General features: G+C 40.4%; 1 protein-coding gene across 1 annotated transcript; it reads right to left on the bottom strand.

The window, feature by feature from the left end:
• Positions 1–364: 364 nt before the first annotated feature.
• Positions 365–23,983, bottom strand: LOC113042957 (disintegrin and metalloproteinase domain-containing protein 10-like). Its single transcript, XM_026201997.1, has 16 exons — positions 23,815–23,983; positions 22,168–22,318; positions 18,177–18,295; positions 17,558–17,716; positions 15,711–15,811; positions 15,496–15,633; positions 13,436–13,528; positions 12,230–12,413; positions 11,969–12,132; positions 8,689–8,872; positions 8,463–8,613; positions 7,623–7,806; positions 2,408–2,516; positions 1,563–1,783; positions 1,283–1,409; positions 365–1,107 (listed from the first exon to the last, which is right to left on the bottom strand). Exons 1-16 carry the CDS (start codon positions 23,885–23,887, stop codon positions 914–916), a joined length of 2,352 nt encoding a protein of 783 aa, XP_026057782.1. The 5' UTR covers positions 23,888–23,983; the 3' UTR covers positions 365–913.

Raw genomic sequence — 23,983 nt, 5'->3', positions numbered from 1 at the left:
GTCTTGTCTTTTTCTTGCAGGACCCTGTACATTATAGTAGTAGGCCACAGCGTCTTGTCTCCATTGGCAACATGCATGATTTGTGTCGATTGCAAGTGACGTCACAGGTAGCGGAGAGTGCAAGTAGCGAATGCAAGTGACATTGTAATTTAGTTTCTTTTTTCTTGTCTTCACCACCTGGCTACTGTTGTAACATTTTGAAAGATTCAAACAAAAAGTTATAAATAAATAGAAAAAAAATTAATATAAAAAAGACTGCAAGTGACGTCGCTAGCCGAAGCAGAAGTCTGAGAGTGCAAGTCTGCAGCCAGACCCTTCTCAAATAATAAGCACTAGCAGCTAATGAACACATCTTAGTATCTTATGAGAATTAGTACTTTTATAAAGAGGCTAGTACCTTAAGAATGGGTTAGAAGAAGTTTTCAGGATTAAATGTTGAAATGGCTTGCCACAGAAGTGTGTAGCTATATACAAACAAACACGAACGCACACAGAATGAAGCATGTAAACGGCGGACTGACGCTGAACCGCCTCCTTCATTAGTGAGTTTGAGTCCTGAGTATTTTCAACAAAAAAGCAAGTGTAGATCTCTTACTGACAGTAAAAGAGATAATCTGTTCTCGCATATAATACAGCTAATATCGTTTCTCTATACAGCCGCGCATCTGCGGAAAAGGGAAGGTGTAACGTTTCTGCTCTTACAAAATAAAAGTCCTTTTATGTGCTGAAGCTCGGCACAAATCCTTAAAAAGATGTTTGATATCAAACCAGGCGTCTTGAGAGGAGTTCATGAAGGACGACAGGAGACACTATGTACAGATACCCCGGTAAACCTTGGCCCTGGAGGGTAAAACAGAACTGATGCTCGGACGGAGAGGAGGGCAGTCTGAGGAAGCGTCATGGACTGGAGGCATCAGCGTCTCATCTGGCCCATCTGGTAGTTCTCCCGGGACTGGGGCTGGCGCTGACGCTGAGCCTGGCGTGGAGCGGCCCGCTGGTTCTGGTGAGCGTGCTGGTGCTGGTGCTGGTGCTGGTTCTGGTGCTGGTTCTGGTTCTGGTGCTGGTTCTGGTGCTGCTGCTGCTGAGCTCGTCGTCTCTTCAGAGTACCTTCACCAGACAGACAGAGAGAGAAACACTCTTCAGCATCACACAAACACCTTCACCTCAAATACTTATTTCTCAAAACACAGACAAAACATCCTAGAAAATCATGTTCCATACAGAAAAAACCCCACTGACGGTTTCAAACGTCTCAGTGCTGGACAGTGAGGAGACCGGTTACCTGGCAGAGGTTTAGGAGGAGGCAGTTTGGGGTTACTGCTGGGTGTGTGAACACTGCAGATCTTAATGAATCCGGCCATCAGCATGATGAGAGCGATTCCCATCAGAAGAACTGCCCACCAGTGAGCCTGAGACAAAGACACAGAATAAACACACGCTCCAAGAATTAAACACAGAATAAACACGCTTGGACACAAACACAGAGTAAACACGCTGGGATACAAGCACAGAATAAACCCTCTCAGACGCCCACAGACGATCGGAGATGATGGGACACGCACCACAATCCACTCTGCGATGTTCTCGTATAGCTCCGGGTTGAAGATGGCCTTCTTCAGGCGCGCCAGAGGACCATCAGCGTCCACCAGACGGCACTTCATGAAGACGTCGCAGTAGCCCTTGAAGTCGTTGCAGGGCGAGCCGGCCTGGAGAGTGGTGACCCTCTTATTGAAGAAGCGGGCGAGACGCTCGGAGCCTGTGCTGCTGCAGGTGCTGGGGTTCACTGCGGACACAGGTTTGCATTGAGAACATTTTCTGATCTAAACTAAAGAAGTGTGCTGTATCTCTAATCTAAGCACGGTTATTTAACTGAGTGGTGTTTATTACACAGCTCTCTATTATGTGTGGTTCTGATTGGTCAATCACAGCATTTAATAATCATATATTCACTGATAAAACACAATTCTGTTTCATACAAATGCAACTGACACCATCTTGTGTTTCTTTTAGTAATTGCACTGAAAAAAGAAATAATAAATGAATGCAAGTTACAGTATCATTCTCCAAACATTTCTGTATGCATAATCTCCAAAACAAATATGAACTATTAAAAATCAGTGCTCTCCAATTTCTGGTTCTAATAATCCTATATTATTATTAATCATTAATTGATTCTGAAATTGTGTCTTGTTAAAATCATTCAGAATCTTGACTCAATGGAAATTAATCTACTGTGAGAAGAGAGACATGTAAGAAATTACAGTAATATGTAATGTAGGATTATTAGCAGTGTTTTAAAAAGGTTTTCGTTCAATGTACACACACACATATATATGTATATATATACAGTATATATATAATATTCTATATAGGTGATCTATATGACAGTCTGACGCTCTGTACGGACTTCTCTCCATGCAGCACACGTGGCAGAGCTCGGTCTCGTCTTTGCCGTCCACACTGGCGCAGGTGCAGACCTCCAGACCGTATTTCTCACAGATGGAGCCGGAGCAGCCCTGAAACACAGAGAGACTGTGTTCGGTACATCGATACACAGTGTAACGTCACAGAGATATGCTGATGCAGGTATTTATATACAGCTGTCTCAGTATTGTTACCACGGCACATGCCATGAAATGAATTCAATGATGAACTTTTTTTTTTGCTTTACTGACACACTATTTTCATATTCAATGCTGTTTAGTTGCTTTGTCACAATCTTTATTGTTAAAAGTGCTATATAAATAAAGGTGACTTGACATGAAAGTGAAGTGACATTCAGCCAAGTATGGTGACCCATACTCAGAATTTGTGCTCTGCATTTAACCCATCCGAAATGCACACACACAGAGCAGTGAACACACACACACTGTGAGCACACACCCGGAGCAGTGGGCAGCCATTTATGCTGCGGCGCCCGGGGAGCAGTTGTGGGTTCAATGCCTTGCTCAAGGGCACCTAAGTCGTGGTATTGAAGGTGGAGAGAGAACTGTACATGCACTCCCCCCACCCACAATTCCGTCCGGCCCGAGACTAGAACTCACAACCCTTTGATTGGGAGTCCAACCCTCTAACCATTAGGCCACGACTTCCCCGCAGGGGACGACATGCACAGCAGTGGACCGCAATAAATTTGAACACAAGAGCACCTTTAAAACGGAGTAGAAAAGTGCAAAGTTTCTAAAGAATAATGAATAGAGAGTATTATATAGGCTATAAAAAATCTGGCCACAGAGGAAATCAACCAGGGTTGTCTGATATAAAGCGATATAATCCCAGACATAGACTCACACTTGCGAAACATAGAATTATCTCTCATGTATGCACGCTTGCTTTCTGAAAACAATGGCTTGCAGTTCAGCGATCTCCACTTCAATATTCTATTCTCAGAAAAGTGTAATTCATCGACTGTTCATTTATGAGAGAAAGGCTGTGTATGTATCTACTAGCGTTTCGCCAGGTTTTCTCTGTTTCTCTGAGTTTAACTGCTTTAGAAACAATGATGTTATCAGCCCCTTGTTGAGAAAGATAGTGTAGCTCTTTAGCGGTTAAGCCATTTTATTTATACAATTGTGGGGCAGTGCTGAGAAGCTTCTGTGTTGCTGAATGTGCTTGAGCTACAGTGAAGACAGCGCAGTAGTTCATTTTTATCTTTTAAATGCAGAGTGTGTGTAAATGTGTGCAATGATAACCTACCATCAATGAAAAGTTGATTGTAAAATATATTAGAATGAGTAAATTACGATATAAGATCACAATATAGCTGCAAGCAGCGGGCCCAAGCCATCAGTGCAAACGCCACCCCGGCAGCATCAGTGCATTTACAGTAACCCTACGGCAGTCTGGTTTTAAGGGATAAGCCAATTAAAGGGTTTATCCCAACCATCAAGACTGTGAAACACATATACAATAGAACAATACATAAAACTTTAGTAACACTTTACAACAAGGTTTCAGTTATTAACAGTAATTATAGTAATAAACAAACAATAATTGTATAGCATGTTTTAATGTCAATATTCAAAATGTAAACATTATTTTTTTTTTTACATTTTATCTGTGAATATTAGTTAATGCACTGTGTACTAACATAAATTTTTTTTAATAATTTCTGTGAAAATGTATTGTTCATTGTTACGGTGGGGCTTGGAAGTTTGGACACCCCTTGCAGAATTTGTGAAAATGTGAATAATTTTCAAAAAATAAGAGAGATCATACTAAATGTTTTGGCAAAATGGCCAAATCCTAATGGCCACAGATTCCATCGTGTGTGCCAATTTCAAGAGTTTTGCACACATTAATGACGCCAAAACCCCCAGATAGTCAATGAAATTCAACTAATATTAAAACTAATTTATTCAACTAATTCCAATCAAAAAGTGAAACTTGTATATTATATTCATTCATTACACACAGATTGATATATTTCAAATGTGTATCTCTTAGTTTTGATGATTATAACTGACAACGAAGGAAAAATGACAAATTCACTGAAAAAGAAACCTTCACTGAAAAGGTTTGTACTGTAAATATGATTGACTATCAGCAGTTATTTTATCTATGTTCGTAACATTTCTTACTAGAGTTGGGTATCGTTCGAATTTTATTGATTCCGATTCTTATCGATTCCTAGTTTCGATTCCAGTAAGATAAAAAATCCAATATAAAAAAAAATTAAGTCTAGATGTCAAACATTTTTACAGCATTCTGTTGCAGCTGAATAACATGAGCAAACATCAGCAGCCTACAAAACACTGCAAGAGGAATTTTGCCTGTGATTAAAAAAAATACCATAGCAAAAACAACTAGATTAATATAAATTTCAAATATTAAAGTGTTAAAGACAAGTAAACAGTCAGTAATAAGATAGGAACAAACAAATTCTGTATCACGATTCTTAAAGTATCATGAGTTTGCTGGTGATACACCCTCACCATACTGTGATGCATGATGGGACAAAACCAATTAAACCCATCACAATGAGTACAGGCCTGTGGCATTCTATTCATTCATCATTTATTAATCAGTTATCATTTTGACTTCACTTTTTCTTTAATTAAAGGCTGAAATGTGACCTTTACCAATGATATCTGGATCTTAAATGACAACATGACTGACAACAGTTTATCTAATAACAAAATGTTCAAATAAAGGTTTCATAAAATGGTAATGTTACTGTTTTATTTTATGCAAAAAGAAAGTCATTTTATTTGTTGATTTTAAATATAAAACCTGGTGAAAGGATTTGTGTGTCAGTAGTAGGGATGTCAAATTTCGATTATTTCCATGATCGATCGTCGTTTAAATTAACGATCAATTAATCGATTAATCGTTAACCATAATACTGCAAAATGCGTCTATTGCAGGCACGCAGTCAGCGGTATGACAGGATGTGCAAAAGCCACACACAAAACGCTTTCTCACTTGAATTAAAGAGGTTTTAGTCTGAATAAAATGCTAGTAGCAGGATTATAAAATGAATAGATGCGATTATGATCATTTGATAAAATGAAGAGAGCGCGCCATACTTTTGAGGTCATTTTACTTTGTTGACAGTTTCCAATCCCGCACGGAGAACGCTGAACGCGCCTCTTGAAATGGTTTTGTGGTGCTCGTTGTTGTATTTTAAAGCACAATTGCAATGTTTTCAACTGACATTATTGTATAAAATTATCCGAAATGTGGAGCGCGTGTGACTGCGCTGCACATTAAGTGAACTACATCGGCGCTGCTGCACCAAAACACAGCTGCTCACATTAATTTGATCCTGCTGGATTCTGTCCTAGAAAATGTCAGATTTTTAAAAATCCGGCATACAGCGCATTAGATCGTGACAGTGCATGCGTGCACACGAGGATGAGCGAGCGCGGCTTTGGCTAGATTTATTTGGAGGTTATTGCTCATGTCTCATTCGGCACAAATCGAAATGTTTACATATTCGCAATGTATTTGAATGTTAAACTATTATTTATAATGTAAACTAGGCTTGTACTTAACACGCATTCGCATATAGACGGAAAATATTATCCTCTTATTATCCTATAACAGCAGAGTGGACCGGTATACTACGGTCTATTTAAACTGACCAGTGTAACCTTTTAATGTTTAGTTGACATTTTATTTTGATAATGAACAGACTGCGATGTAACTTTGAATCGCTAGAATATACGTGTGCAGCAGGCCCCGGCGCGATCGAAACAGCTGAGACATTAAAAAATATATAGCTATATTTTCCGCAAAAGTGTTTACTTTCATTTGTGTACACTCACAATAAAAACAGAAGATTTGTGCTCTTGTAAAATAAAGCAAACAAACAGAATGCGTTGTCATCCTTTTTTTTTTTTTTTTGTGAACTTATGGAGCGCCCACACTTCTGTTTTAAATCCGTTAATCTTAATTAACCTATTTAAGTCGGATATATTTGGCATAGCCTATTTAAAAAAGAAAAAAAAAAAAAAAAAAAACATGAAAACAAATTATTATTTTTATGTTGGGCCTATTACTTAGTAGGCTATAAATTTTCCTTAAAGCATCCCATTTTGTCCCAGGGCTTAGAACCTGTGCCCTAGTCAGGTCCATGCAGAAACTTGTAAACGATGCTCGGCGTCATCGTTTAGTGACAGCAGTGAATGCTCCAGGAATGTGTCGGTCACAGCGCCTATTAATCGCTGTTTTGAATCCAGCAATTATTTATTTAGAAATGATAAGATCTGATTATGACAAGTGTGGTATAAAAGCTTTGTTTATTAGAGGAATAATAGGTTAACTGGAAAATGTTAGATCGTGACCATGCTTTTGGACCCCATAGTCTGCATTTACGCGGCTTTGTTCTGGTTTGCCGGTTGGTCACGAATTTCCACAAATTCAGTATATTTAGGCATCGTTTCTTTTCCTAAATCTTCATAGTCTAACCCTCTAATGTCCCAGGTTTATTTTATTATCTTTCGCTTTTAATAACTGTTTTCGCATCTCTTACTGTGGTAAACATGGGAAGGGAAATTAAAGATTTCATGAATTAAGAATTCGTTCGATTTATTAATTTGTTCCCTTATTTCACTTAAATCATGGGTTATTTAGGGAACAAAATTAATGAAACATGGACAATTGCCACATTAATAATTCGTAGGAATGAATTAACAAGTTGTAGGAATGAATAGACTACCTGTCCTGTCACTGTGTCCCGCAGCCCTGCAAAGCGCACGATATAAAACAGTTATCTGATGAAATGATTAGTAACTACATTTCTATTGCATTTAATGTTGAAGAACTTTTATGTTGTTTCTATTTTAATGTACTTTAAAGTTTAAATCACATTAAAAGCTTAATTTGTACATTGTGAATGAATGATGATGCTTTTATATATCGTCACCGTCACTCACAGCCGCTCGCACGTGTTGAGTGCGCATGAGCCACACGCAGCCCAACATTGAATCGGTTAACCGACCATCCATAGCCTTAATCGATTACATCTCTTATCGACAATTAATCGATCATCGATTAATCGTTGACATCCCTAGTCAGTAGTTTTTGAACATTTCCAGCACGTTTAATGGTACCTTGACAATACTGATAGCCGTGATCATGTAGGTCACTATAAAGGTGGTAAGAAGTGGCTCACTCACCCCGTTCAGGCAGACCTGTGTGTCCCCGTGGCAGGCGGTGAAGTTAGCTTTGGGCTCTGAGGTGGGGCACTGCGCCGAGGCACCGTTACACATGCCCTGATGAGCACACTCCGACTCCTCACGACACTTCTCGTTCCGGCCCTTGTAGGAGCACTCGGCCCTGCAGCAGGGGCCCTGACTGGGACTGCGCACACACACACACACACACACACCACACACACACACACACACACACCACACACGCGCACACACACACGTCCAGGAATCATACACATGCTTACAGTGAACCTCACGAGTTCTCATACGATCTTCAAGACCTAAAGTTCTGCTACTTTTCAATTAGAATAAAAATCTGATCTACTTTATCACAGCATGTTTAATCAAATGAATGACTATTCCTGCTACTAATGTTTTCTATTTGTTTTAATAAGTGCGAGCTGTGACTGCACCAGACTTTACTCCACGCAGAGAACATTTCATCACATCACTGAATACTGTCATTTAACCAATATTATGAGTTAAACTCAGGACCTGAATTTCATTTTGGAAACTATTTTGGTCTTACAGTAGAATTCAGCTACAAAAAACTATAAAATTAAAACCAGATTAAAGTTTTTAAAAGTTATTCAGTCAAGAGAAGTGCATGATTTTCTGTGTTTTGTTGTTTGATAATCATTAATGACAGACATCACAGCTTTAGTAATGCTGCACCCCAACCGTGTCTGCTTAGAAGTTTTGGACTCGAACCTAGAAGTTTTAGGACCCGTAAAGACCTCTTCCCTGAATATGGATCCGACAGAAATGATGCTGGAGAAACACTCCGAGCACTGAGTGCTGTACCTGCAGACTTTGTTGGGCTTGAGTTTGCACTTCCTGTTGTCTGGCTGATTAGCATCGTAGCAGCAGTCATCTTTACACTGATCACTGTAGCCACAGTCACACTCCTCGCCCGGCTCCACCAGACCGTTCCCACAGATGGGCTGTCCGGACTCTGTGACACACACACACACACATCAGCGCTCCAGCTGAGGAGCAGCACTCACTCTCCTGCCGCTCTGAGACTCACCCACGAAACAGGTGCCGCGCTTCTTCTCCAGCACCTGGCTGATGTTCTTGACGCTGCAGACGGAGAACTTGTTGTTGTTCAGCTTGTCTCCAGAAGTGGCTCGAGCGTACATGATGTAGTTCCCTCGCTCCTTCTTATCCTGGCTCTTAGACTCGCCCGGAGTGCACTCTGACCCGGAGTCATGCTGCGGACCGTCATCATCAACATCATCATCATCATCTTCATTAACATCTTCACCATCTTCATTAACATCATCACAATAATCGTTATCACCATCATCATCATTAAGTCCCGCCACTCTTTACAAACTGAGATGAATTATAATCCTTAATGTATTTAAATGTACATGTAATCTGCTGGTTTTATGAAGGTAAATCTAAGACCTTAAAAAAATGTATATATATTTGTGGGGAAGTCGTGGCCCAGTGGTTAGAGTTTGAATCCTAACCCTAGGGTTGTAGGTTCGAGTCTCGGGCTGGTAATACCACGACTGAGGTGTCCTTGAGCAAGACTCTTTGACACATAGATGATGCTCTGTGTGTGTTCACGGTGTCTATGTGTGTGCGTTCACGGTGTGTGTTTGTGTGTGTTGACTCTTTGGGTATGTGTGTGTGCGTTCACGGTGTGTGTGTGTGTGTGCACTTTGGATGGTTAGATGCAGAGCATGAATTCTGAGTATGGGTCACTATACTTGGCTGTATGTCACATCACTTCATAAGCTGTTAACTGAATTGAAAACATTATTTTTAAACTGTTGTGTTCTGTGGATCTCCATTATGTTTTTAATCATCCCACAATAACAGCAGGAATATCTCTGCTCATAAACACTAGAATATGGACATTTACTGCTCCTGAACAGCTGCTGCTCTTCCTCAAAGATACTTACATCAATATACATTTACTGGAGAAACTAAATCACACATGTTTTGTTTTATGACAAACAGAGTAAGAAATATCTACTTAATTTGAAGGGAAACAAGTTTGACAGATATTTGTTCTTGTTTTAAGCAGGAACAGGTTCATTTGTCAAAAACAAGACTTTATACAGTTTTGTTCAAAATAATAGCAGTACAATGTGACTAACCAGAATAATCAAGGTTTTTAGTATATTTTTTATTGCTACGTGGCAAACAAGTTACCAGTAGGTTCAGTAGATTCTCAGAAAACAAACAAGACCCAGCATTCATGATATGCACGCTCTTAAGGCTGTGCAATTGGGCAATTAGTTGAAAGGGGTGTGTTCAAAAAAATAGCAGTGTCTACCTTTGACTGTACAAACTCAAAACTATTTTGTACAAACATTTTTTTTCTTCTGGGATTTAGCAATCCTGTGAATCACTAAACTAATATTTAGTTGTATGACCACAGTTTTTTAAAACTGCTTGACATCTGTGTGGCATGGAGTCAACCAACTTGTGGCACCTCTCAGCTGTTATTCCACTCCATGATTCTTTAACAACATTCCACAATTCATTCACATTTCTTGGTTTTGCTTCAGAAACAGCATTTTTGATATCACCCCACAAGTTCTCAATTGGATTAAGGTCTGGAGATTGGGCTGGCCACTCCATAACATTAATTTTGTTGGTTTGGAACCAAGACTTTGCCCGTTTACTAGTGTGTTTTGGGTCATTGTCTTGTTGAAACAACCATTTCAAGGGCATGTCCTCTTCAGCGTAGGGCAACATGACCTCTTCAAGTATTTTAACATATGCAAACTGATCCATGATCCCTGGTATGCGATAAATAGGCCCAACACCATAGTAGGAGAAACATGCCCATATCATGATGCTTGCACCTCCATGCTTCACTGTCTTCACTGTGTACTGTGGCTTGAATTCAGAGTTTGGGGGTCGTCTCACAAACTGCCTGTGGCCCTTGGACCCAAAAAGAACAATTTTACTCTCATCAGTCCACAAAATGTTCCTCCATTTCTCTTTAGGCCAGTTGATGTGTTCTTTGGCAAATTGTAACCTCTTCTGCACATGCCTTTTTTTTAACAGAGGGACTTTGCGGGGGATTCTTGAAAATAGATTAGCTTCACACAGACGTCTTCTAACTGTCACAGTACTTACAGGTAACTCCAGACTGTCTTTGATCATCCTGGAGGTGATCATTGGCTGAGCCTTTGCCATTCTGGTTATTCTTCTATCCATTTTGATGGTTGTCTTCCGTTTTCTTCCACGTCTCTCTGGTTTTGCTCTCCATTTTAAGGCATTGGAGATCATTTTAGCTGAACAGCCTATCATTTTTTGCACCTCTTTATAGGTTTTCCCCTCTCTAATCAACTTTTTAATCAAAGTACGCTGTTCTTCTGAACAATGTCTTGAACGACCCATTTTCCTCAGCTTTCAAATGCATGTTCAACAAGTGTTGGCTTCATCCTTAAATAGGGGCCACCTGATTCACACCTGTTTCTTCACAAAATTGATGACCTCAGTGATTGAATGCCACACTGCTATTTTTTTGAACACACCCCTTTCAACTAATTCAACTAATTGCCCAATTGCACAGCCTTAAGAGCGTGCATATCATGAATGCTGGGTCTCATTTGTTTTCTGAGAATCTACTGAACCTACTGGTAACTTGTTTGCCACGTAGCAATAAAAAAATATACGAAAAACCTTGATTATTCTGGTTAGTCACATTGTACTGCTATTATTTTGAACAATACTGTATGTTCAGTTTGCATCTCCAGTAAATGTCTCTTGATTTAAGATGTTTAGATATTTGTACTGAGAAACAAGACAAAAAGAGTTCCTTTTTATGCTTGTACCGTATTTTTCGGACTATAAGTCACACCTGAGTATAAGTCGCATCAGTCCAAAAATACGTCATGAGGAAAAAAACATATACAAGTCGCACTGGACTATAAGTCACATTTGTTTAGAACCAAGAACCAAGAGTTCACATAACCGTCTCCAGCCGCGAGAGGGCGCTCTATGTGTTCAGTGTAGACTACAGGAGAACTGAGCAGCACAGAGCGCCCTCTAGCGGCTGGAGATGGTAATGTGAACTCTTGGTTCATTTCTCTCGGTTCATGTCAAATTAATTTTGATAAATAAGTCACACCTGACTATAAGTCGCACGACCAGCCAAACTATGAAATAAAAGTGTGACTTATAGTCCGGAAAATACGGTAAATGCAATTATGCAGCATTTAATGACTTTAGAACTTTGCAGAAACCTAAATCAGGAGTAAATTGTAAATGAATTCTTCTGTGTGTTGTTCTCAGTGAGATCTCGTGGTGTCAGAGTGACTTCAGCTCTGCTCACTCACCGGGGAACCGAAGTTGTGTCCAACCTCGTGAGCGAAGGTGATGTGTGAGACTTTGGGAGGCACATGTGAGGCGTAGTTCTGCACTGTGATGATCCCAGTGTTCAGAGACTTCTTCTTCCCGTCAGAATACAGCTTGTTCTTCTCACAGATTCCCCCAGAGCTCCCTGACACACAAACACACACACACACACACACAGCATCAGAGAACTGAAGGAGAAACACTCGTCTGAGGGAACGTCTGTACCATGCAGCAGTGTTTACCGGCTGGAGCCCCGACCCAGGCCAGACCCAGCACACCGTCGTCAAAGTCCCGGTCAGTGAAGACATACGCCAGACAGTAATCATCATGATTCTGCTCCGAGTTCAGCTCCAGGAACTTCTCCACGCCGATGTTAGCGAAGCGGAAGGGGTTGGAGCGATCGCGCTCATCATTCGTGGTGTTTATCTGAGACGAGTTGAACCACACAACGCTGTCAGGAACAGCTGCTGAACTAAAGCTGGGCTACTAACAACTAAACAACATTTGTGTTATTGAAAATATACTATACATTTACTGAAAAGAAATTAGTTCAGCTAGTAGCTATTGCAACATTATCATTTTCATCAGGATGATTTCCACCACATTAGAAAAAATGTCATGCTTTCAAATATAATAATGCCGTGAAAATTTGTCATTTTGAAATGAACACTTTGTATTATAATGTATTGTTTTTTTATCCTTTAATGTTGACATTAAACCTGAAATGATGACAAAAAGTTAAATAAATGAGATCATAATTATGAAATACAGGGTTCGTACAGATACTGTATAATGAAATTCCAGGACTTTCCAGGACTTTTCAAGCACTATTTTGGGGATTTTCAAGGACTACAATCAGAGGTCTCACTTATCAAACATATACTTTAAATTCTAAAAAAGGAAAATAGATGAATAAAAATTAAACAAGATGGTACAAATAAGGTACAGCACATTAAAGTATTCAATGACTGTGGCAACTCTAAGTATGAGAACATGAAAGTCATGTCATGTTCCCCGGCATTTCTTCGTCTTACTCTTTACCATTTCGTAAATATGCTCCAGGTAAGTGATGTCAGAACGAGCGAGTTAACGAATAAGGCGGGTAGAAGGAGGGGGATGGGCTGAGGCATTAATTTTGAGCATTAACTTTGTTTTATAGAAAAAAAATATACACTTCAAAATTGCTTTGTAAATTCGTAAATATTGCCTTTAAATAATTCAAGCACTTTTCAATTACTTTTCAATTAGTTTTCAAGGGTTTTCCAGGACTTAAATTTCAAAAAGTCAAATTCAAGTACTTCAAGCACTTTAAGCACCTTGTACGAACCCTGGAAATACAAACTTTTTGCAATTTGGACTTGCGTAATAATTTTGCCAGTGATAATTAACAGTATGTCAGTGATGATGTAACTTCTGGAAGTGTTCTGAGCTCATTAAATGTGCATCACCCGTATCCTCTTGACCATGAAGCTGATGTTGCGGATGCCCATGAAGTCTGTGCCCTGGTAGATGGCATCGATGGCCTTGACGTGACTGGAGATCTGCGGGACACAGCACATCACCATCATCATCATCATCATCATCACCATCACCACCATCACCACCATCATCATCACCACCATCATCATCATCACCATCACCACCACCATCACCACCATCATCATCTTCATCATCAACATCACCATCATCATCATCACCATCATCATCATAATCACCACCAACACCATCATCACCACCATCATCATCTTCATCATCACCATCATCATCATCATCACCACCAACACCATCATCACCACCATCATCATCTTCATCATCAACATCACCATCATCATCATCATCATCACCATCACCACCATCATCACCTTCATCATCATCATCACCACCACCAACATCATCAACATCATCATCATCACCTTCATCATCATCATCACCATCGCCACCAACATCACCATCATCATCATCATCACCACCATCACCATCATCACCACCATCATCATCACCATCACCACCACCATCACCACCATCATCATCTTCATCATCAACATCACCATCATCATCATCACCATCATCATCATAATCACCACCAACACCATCATCACCACCATCATCATCTTCATCATCAACATCATCATCACCACCATCACCATCATCATCATCACCACCATCATCACCTTCATCATCATCATCATCATCACCACCACCATCATCATCACCATCATCATCAACATCACCACCAACATCATCATCACCACCATCATCACCTTCATCATCACCATCACCAACACCATCATCACCACCATCATCCTCATCACCACCATCATCACCACCAACACCATCATCACCACCATCATCATCACCACCATCACCATCATCAACACCATCACCATCATCACCACCATCACCATCATCACCACCATCATCATCATCACCACCACCATCATCATCACCACCACCATCATCATCACCACCACCATCAACATCATCACCACCATCATCACCATCAACATCATCACCACCATCATCATCAACATCACCACCATCATCATCATCACCATCACCACCACCAACATCATCATCATCATCATCACCATCACCAACACCATCATCATCACCATCATCATCACCACCATCATCATCATCACCATCACCACCATCATCATCACCACCACCAACATCATCATCATCATCACCACCATCATCACCTTCATCATCACCATCACCAACACCATCATCATCATCACCATCAACATCATCACCACCATCATCATCAACATCACCACCATCATCATCATCACCATCACCACCACCAACATCATCATCATCATCATCACCATCACCAACACCATCATCATCACCATCATCATCACCACCATCATCATCATCACCATCACCACCATCATCATCACCACCACCAACATCATCATCATCATCACCACCATCATCACCTTCATCATCACCATCACCAACACCATCATCATCATCACCACCATCATCATCACCACCATCATCACCATCACCACCATCATCATCACCACCACCAACACCATCATCATCATCACCACCATCATCATCACCACCATCATCACCATCACCACCATCATCATCACCACCACCAACATCATCATCATCATCACCACCATCATCACCTTCATCATCATCATCACCACCACCATCATCATCACCATCATCATCAACATCACCACCATCATCATCATCACCATCACCACCATCATCATCACCATCACCAACATCATCATCATCATCATCACCACCATCATCACCTTCATCATCACCATCACCAACACCATCATCACCACCATCATCCTCATCATCATCACCATCATCATCATCACCACCAACACCATCATCACCACCATCACCATCATCAACACCATCACCATCATCACCACCATCATCATCATCACCACCATCAACATCATCACCACCATCATCATCATCACCATCACCATCATCACTCGCAGCCGTCTCAGGACAGTTCAGGACGCACCTGAGCGATCACGGCCTCTCTGGTCTTGTAGTACTTGAAGAAGAGGTGATCGGTTTGGATGAAAAGCTGGCAGGTGTTCTTCTCCACCTGTGTCATCCTCCTCTTCCTCAGTAAGACGTGGTCATCTGTGATGGTCTCCTGAGGGAGACAGAGACGTCTCATCACCTGAGAATCAGCAGAGTTTCCTCTGAACCAACACTGAAGCGATGTCTGACCTTGAGCGGTTCCTCCAGCGCAGACGCCTGATATCTCTTCATGCGCTCGAACACAGACGAGTCTGCGCAGCCGCCTGCTGGTCCATATCTGTGAGGATAATCTGATCAGGAGACAAGGAAACACCGTCAGAACCAGCTCATAGCAGATGCATGGTGTACTGTATTACACACACACTGAAGAGTCCATGTGATTTATTTCAAATGGAAAAAACAGAATTTGGGAAATAAATAAATCTGATATGGCTCTAGTTTAGGGTTAGCGGGTAGTTAAACAGTAAACAGCCAGATATACGACCAACCAATCAGAATCAAGCTCTCTGAAATCAGACACACGTGACTAGGGCTGGGTACCGAACTTCAATGCCTTTATGGTATCGAATGAAAAACTTCGAGTATCGAAAAATTATTTATCTTTCGGTGCCAAATTTTGGTTCCAAAAGCCAAGCGGCCAGTGTTTTATTTTTTTTTGCCAAGCGGCTGTGTCTGGTGAGCTTCTAGCATACGTGCATGTAAGGACCCAAATTCGCTGTGATTAGCTGTCCACCACCACGTGACGTGACGGGACGGGGAGGATTTCTGAAAATACTCGCAGTCACACAACACAACTGTAGTTGTTTTTTCTCAAAACGTTTCCGGCTACACTTTATTTAAGTCGATGCTGAGTCAGCAAGGTGCAACATATGCAATAAGAGTATTGCAACCAAAGCCGATCTTAATGATGCATTTGTTTGGATGAGTGTTTTGCCCTCCCTCCCTGTTTAGTTTGGTCTACTCCATTGTGTATCTTGAAACACGCCCCCTTTCACGTCGTCTAAAAAACAGAGAGAGAGAGACAGATTTATCCGGTACAGCGAATTTCTCTGAGCAGCAGGCCACTGTATATGTTCACTTAAAACATAACCGACTGTGTTTACGAGAATACTTGCAGAGACAATCATTTTTATATAAAAATGAGTTAGTTGTGTTTGTGTGTGTTCATTCAGAAGTTACGATACGCGAAAGATGAATTCATTCTCTGTACGCGCATTGTCTGAAATGGGCAACTTTTTGGTCCCAGTCCGCCGCTGAATGGCGCACCCCTATCCAAAAAGCACAACCAGTTATATTAATAATGTTATTCTGAGTGTGAAGTGTTACCAGATTTTGTTTTAATTAAGGTGTTTATAAAAGTTATAAAAGTTTTGTGTTTAATGTATTTGTGCTGATGTTGAAATGGATTTGAAAACATATGGTATCGTAAAAAGTATCGTTAGGAACCAGTATCGAAACTGAGGTATCAAATTTGGCACCAGATCGAAAGATTTTGAACAATACCCAGCCCTACACGTGACAGTGGTCTTGAGTTAGTAGCGTCTCTCTCAGTAACACTCGTAGTTTAGAATGACACTTGGTTAAAAACCACAACTCGAGGTAGGGCTGTGCGATTAATTTGTAATGGTTTCATGGAGAGAATTTCTGTTGTTTTTTTTTCAGCAGGGTAATGATACTCATACTGTTCTGCACATTATTGACAATATCGAGCTGAAGCTTTACTTTGCCAATTTAAAATCGCAAATCAAATCGCAATCGAAATATCTGTCAAAATAATTGCGATTAGATATTTTCCCCATATCACACAGCCCTAACTCGAGGCTTTTACATTGTTGTTTTCCTGAAGCGCTGAAGGCTGGTTAAACACACAACACGATCGCAGCTGAAATCACCACACACTGATCTGAGAGCGCTGTACATGTGTCACGTCTGTCGCTGGATCAACACGTCTCAGTCTGGTGAATGATTACGAGACAAACGTCGCGCCCTGATGAAGCCGTTTCTCCTGTATGAAGCGTTCAGTGTTTCTCACTCACGGATGTCGTCCTCGTGGTAGATGACGGAGTGGAACGGGACGTTCTTGTCCTGCAGGTATCTCTCGACCGGCTCCACGTAATACATCCCTCGATGGGTCTGAATGAAGCCCTCGAACTTCCCATCCACGACCGAGCCGTGCGTCAGAGAGCCGTGTTCACCTGAGGAGAGACGAGCCGATCAGACCAGAAGAGCCAACAACATCACAGATTATTACAATCCAAAATATCTGTGATCAAAACATCCTTCCTCCAGTCTTCAGTGTCACATGATCTTCAGAAATCAGAATAATATGATGATTTACTGCTCAAGAAACATTTCTGATTATTATCAATGTTGAAACACAGTTGTGCTGCTCAATATTTCTGTGGAAACTGAGAAAAAAACAATTTTAACTAGTAAACTTAATGTAACTACAACATGATTCAAGTAACTTGTTCTTTATTTAGCCTCTAGTTAAAGAAAATTATGTTCCAAGTGCAGCACAGATGAACTCGTCAATATGATGTAAATGTTAAACACATCACTTGTTAAATATCTCTGCAGAAAAGATGCATGAACACAACTACATCTTGTACAAATGTGTTCAGTAATAATCCGTGATGATCTGGAGTATGTCACCGTATATTTCTCCGGTGTAGATGTGCGATGTGTCGTAGTCCAGCTCCTGTCCAGACATCTCCAGCTTAAAGTCGTCTGAAAACAGCCTGGTGTCTCGCTTCATTCGCAGGCTGAAATGTCTGAGAGACGGAGACAAGCAGCAAGAAGAGATGAACACACACACACACTGAAACACACACAAACACACACACACACGCGCACTCACAGACAAACACACGCGCACTCACAGACATACACACACTGAAACACACACAAACTCACAGACACACACACACACACTGAAACACACACACACACTGAAACACACACAAACTCACAGACACACACACACACACTGAAACACACACGCGCACTCACAGACATACACACACTGAAACACACACAAACTCACAGACACACACACACACACACTGAAACACACACACACACTGAAACACACACAAAACCACACAAACTCACACACACGCACGCGCGCACTCACAGACACACACACACACACACACGCACTCACAGACACACACACACTAAAACACACACAAACACACACACACGCGCACTCACAGACACACACACACTGAAACACACACAAACACACACACACGCGCACTCACAGACACACACACTCACACACAGACACACACGCGCAATCACAGACACACACACACACACAGACACACACACACACGCGCACTCACAGACACACACACACACACACTCACACACAAACACACACACACACGCGCACTCACAGACACACACACACACGCGCACTCACAGACATACACACACTGAAACACACACAAACTCACAGACACACACACACACACTGAAACACACACAAACTCACAGACACACACACACACACTGAAACACACACGCGCACTCACAGACATACACACACTGAAACACACACAAACTCACAGACACACACACACACACACTGAAACACACACACACACTGAAACACACACACACACACTGAAACACACACAAAACCACACAAACTCACACACACGCACGCGCACACTCACACACACACACACACACGCACTCACAGACACACACACACTAAAACACACACAAACACACACACACGCGCACTCACAGACACACACACACACACTGAAACACACACAAACACACACACACACACACACTCACACACAGACACACGCGCACTCACAGACAGACACAGACACACACACACACGTGCAATAGCAACATTAGTCTCACACAGAGACAAGAAGATCTTTTGGAAAACAAAATACGATGCGTGATGCTTACTTTGTCTGGAGGTTTGCACACAAACCCTCTTTCAGGAACAATCATTGCACGACTGTAGCTGAACTGACCCTCGTTTGTGAGGCTGTCCGGTGTAAAATGTTAGCACAAAGTATAGATCTTTTCCTTTTTTTCCCCGGGACATTTCCTTCATAAATGAAAGTTACCCACCGTGTCCAGAGCGGTCTATGGAGACTCCTATGTTCGCTGGTGCATCCCAACACACCACACATTTAATGTCTCTTTGGCACTGACATGTATCTCCAGCAGCTACAGCGAGAGAACAGTAATGACGGACCGCTGCTCCTCACTCAGGGCTGTGTGTATGCTAACACGCCTCAGAGCATCACTAATGGCCCGACTTTCACCGACTCTGATGTCAGAGTATATGGAGAGCTTATATGGAGCTTATATGGAGAGACTTATTAGTGTTATAAAACTATAGGTGAGTGGATTTTTACCATTAAAGGCTGTTTGTTCTCACACACTGCGGCCACACAACTGTGTTCAAACATGTTATGAACAGAGATGACATCACTGAATTCAATGATGAACTGCCTTTAACTATCATTTTGCATTATTGAGACACTGTTTTCCAAATGAATGTTGTTCAGTTGCTTTGACGCAATGTATTTTGTTTAAAGCACTATATAAAGGTGACTTGACTTGACCTTATAAAAGTGATTTTTGCATTCTATGGCACCTTTAATTTATATAAAAATCATTTAATAAAACAACAGGCATTTTTGACATTAACATACTCCGTCATTCGTTAGCTGTCCTTTATTTTGACAGAGAACAACTTTGAAAAAAAATATCTGACTGTATACCGATTAAGAACCGTTTCATGTTTTATCAATTATTTCATTTATTTTAGTAAAACTTGAGGAAATGTATAATTTTGCAACCACTTTTTTATGCCATAATGCACACATCAATGTAATCTAAACCTTCTAAGTTACAGTTTTTTTCAACTGCTTACACACATTTTCCAAAGTTTTCCTCTTTTTTTCAAAACTTAACACACAAATTGAAGAATTGCACACACAAGATGCAAAATGCCTCACATCTCTTTCAAAATGAAACACCACAGTCAAAATATCACAAATATATTTCAAAAGCAAACATTTGTCTTACTCTGTAAACACCTTTACCATAATGTTATATTTTTGATTATGTCATATACACACTGTTATTCAAAACCTAAAGCTCCTCTTTTAAAAGCTCACATGTACATGATTGAATGTAATTGGGAGAGAGCTGTTGAATATATAAAGTAAAAACAAAAGCAAAATTGAAACCAAACTTTATTTTTTTGCTCTTTGTGGTTGTAAATGTAGTATTAGTGTACACAGTTTGAAAAGAAAGAAATACATCAAAAGATATGTAGTGTTGTAGCCTGTAGAGTAAAACCGAACATGATGTGTGTGTTTGCGTGTGGAGATGGTTGTGTGTATCTAGCTCCATCTCTCCTCCTGGCTGGGTCCGGCCAACATACGTCATCCACGTCACATGCTATATTCTCTCTTGATACCTTACCAAACTCTGACCAATGCAATGCACTGTAGTAAATGAATGCAAGGGAACTACAGTAAAATATATTTATTATAGTATAGGCCTATTGTTTGTTATGGTAAAAAAGCCATTATGTGTACATTAGAACATGTGTACATTACATTAGATTGTTACATACCGGTTCTCATTTCTAAAGGTTCGAACTATACCCGCCACAGACTCTCAGTCCAGCCTCTCTCATTGTTAAACCATGGTTTATCACGTGATCGACTACTGTAGCCCTAATCCCATTCGAGACCACTCTTCTTGTTCCTTGTCCTCCTCCATTTCTGACTCGTCCTCTTCCTCCTCTTGCTCCTCTTAGTCGAACTCGTCCTCTGACTCTCCCTCCAACTCCTCTTACTCTGTCTGCATTGATTGCATCCATTGTCCAAAAGCTATTACTTGACCTTTGGTCTATTTATAGGCCACTAGTAAAGTTATGATTGGTTGTTGTTAAGTAAAGCAACAAGTGTCTGCGCATGTGAGGAGTTAGTGTGAGGCGCTGATGAATTAGTGTGGCATTTTGATTGGTTGTGTTTATAAAAGGAAATCAAGAAACTTCCTGTCAGATTTTTGTGTGTTGCATAGAAAATTGTGTGTTGTGTTTTGCTCAAAGTGTTTAACGAAATTGAAAACTGAGTAAAAGGCCAAACATTTGTGTATGGTTTTGCAGATTTAGTGTGTGGTCCTGGTGTCTGAGTGTCAGGTTTGAGAAATTGTGTGACAAGTAATAATTTTGTGTGTAAGCAGTTGAAAAAAAACTGTAATACCCTACTTTTTCTACGATTTCTAGTTTTTAATGTCACAGGTTTAACCTAATATATATATATATATATATATATATATATATATATATATATATATATATATATATATATATATATATATGTATATATTTTTTTTTAATTTTCATTTTTTATGTTGTGAGTCAAAGTAGACATCAGATATGGGAATATATAACATGTTATATATCCTGAACGTTGCTGAAATCCACCCTTCTGCTGGGATCAGAATAATCAAATTTGTTTTGGATCAAAATCTTTCTAAATCGTTTTGAACAACACATGCCGAGGATTTAATCCAGATCCAGACCAAGGTTGTATTGTGTGATCTCAACCCATTGTCTGGATCTGATCCGGAGCGGATCTCTCACCTGCCGTGAGCGTGGAAGTCCAGCTGTAGCTCTCGCTCCTGTAGAGACAGCGCTCTCTTGGCTCTCGTGTGCTGACTGTGCAGCAGATCTGTGTCGTACGACAGACCCTCGTAGTGACGGATGTACTTGTTCAGAGGGTTCCCAGAGTAACCTGCCAGAACACATGTGACAGTGAGCACGTCTGTGATTGGCCCGCGGTGATCACATGACTCATGAGAATAAACAAGCTCAGTTCACATGCACCGCGTCAGATATCTCAGATATCAGCTACAGAGATGTTACATGGAATAATAAAAGCCATTTTGTTCCTATAAAATAAATAGAAATAGAAACTAGATAGTTGCCAGATGATCAAATTTTCATTATGTTTAAGGAATAAAATACAAGTAGCTAAGACTAAAACTGAATTTAAAAAATAATAAAAACTAAATAAAATAAAAAATCTATATATATATATATATATATATATATATATATATATATATATATATATATATAGTCGTATATATTTATAGAAATATAAAAAAGACAAAAATACACCAAAATGTACTTAAACTTCAATATGCAAAAATATAAAATTAAAACTAAATTCTAAAAAGACAAAAATTGCAATTACTAAAACTTTAAAATTGAAATTTCTAAAAATAAATACTGATGAAATGTATAATAGTACATGGATTCAATGACACCTATATATATATATCCATATATATATCCTATATATATATATATCCAAAGTGACTAACAGTGCATTCAGGCTAATATTTTTTATCTAACATGTGTTCCCTGGGAATCGAACCCACAACCTTTTGCACTGCTAACACAATACTAATTTCTATAAATTATCTGACATGGTCAGTGCTGTGGCTTTGACTCGGACTCCAGAATGCTGCTGCTCTCAGATACTGATCAGTATATGTGTGTATGACTGATAAAGCACTCATTTGTGATACACATATACAGTCTCTCACAGAAGGGAGTACACCCCTCACATTTTTATAAATTTACTGTATATTTACTGTATATTAATCATCAGTCATTACTGAGAGAGGTGTTATATACTGTATATTAACCATCAGTCATTACTGAGAGACAGTGTTATATACTGTATATTAACCATCAGTCATTACTGAGAGACAGTGTTATATACTGTATATTAACCATCAGTCATTACTGAGACAGCGTTATATACTGTATATTAATAATCAGTCATTACTGAGAGAGGTGTTATATACTGTATATTAACCATCAGTCATTACAGAGAGACAGTGTTATATACTGTATATTAATCATCAGCAGCAGTCATTACTGAGAGATGGCATTATATACTGTATATTAATCATCAGCAGCAGTGTGATGTGTTTATGGGAATGATGGAGAACCCTTGAGTCTCCTCCCTCATCATCATCTGGAGCTGGATGTGTGTTAGCTCCTCTGTCAGCCCAGGACCCTCGCACCCCAGGCTCGCTCTTTTGGCACATTTCAGCCCAGAAAAGCGTTCAGGATCGAATCAGCAGCGAACATCGACTGGAACCGGCGGATTTGCGGGAATAACGGAATAACGGTCGCGTTAGCATTAGCAGCGCTGCTATCGCACAGCATCGCCGAATCAGAGCTGAACCGCTCCAAACACACACTCACACTCACCTTGAGCGGACCTGAGGGAGCACAGGAGGCACAGCAGCACCGACAACACCGCCGTCATCGCGGATAAATGCATCTTTAGCGCATGGATGATGGACGGGGTTGGGTTTTATTGTTTACAGCCTCGGTCTGGGCTTGGGGGCTTAGCGTGCTGACGTCAGACGCACAGAGT

The sequence above is a fragment of the Carassius auratus genome, chromosome 25, assembly GCF_003368295.1.
Source record: "Carassius auratus strain Wakin chromosome 25, ASM336829v1, whole genome shotgun sequence".
Classification (NCBI taxonomy): domain Eukaryota; kingdom Metazoa; phylum Chordata; class Actinopteri; order Cypriniformes; family Cyprinidae; genus Carassius; species Carassius auratus.
Note: the sequence above shows the minus strand (reverse complement) of the source record. Positions and strands in the feature narration are given on the sequence as shown.

Coding starts and splice junctions, on each gene's coding strand:
- LOC113042957 (XM_026201997.1), bottom strand. CDS start 23,887: ATGCATTTATCCGCGATGACGGCGGTGTTGTCGGTGCTGCTGTGCCTC. Junction 15,812..17,557: donor CTACCACGAGGACGACATCC/GTGAGTGAGAAA, acceptor TCTCCTGATCAG/ATTATCCTCACAGATATGGA. Junction 12,414..13,435: donor TCATGGTCAAGAGGATACGG/GTGATGCACATT, acceptor AACTCGTCTCAG/ATAAACACCACGAATGATGA.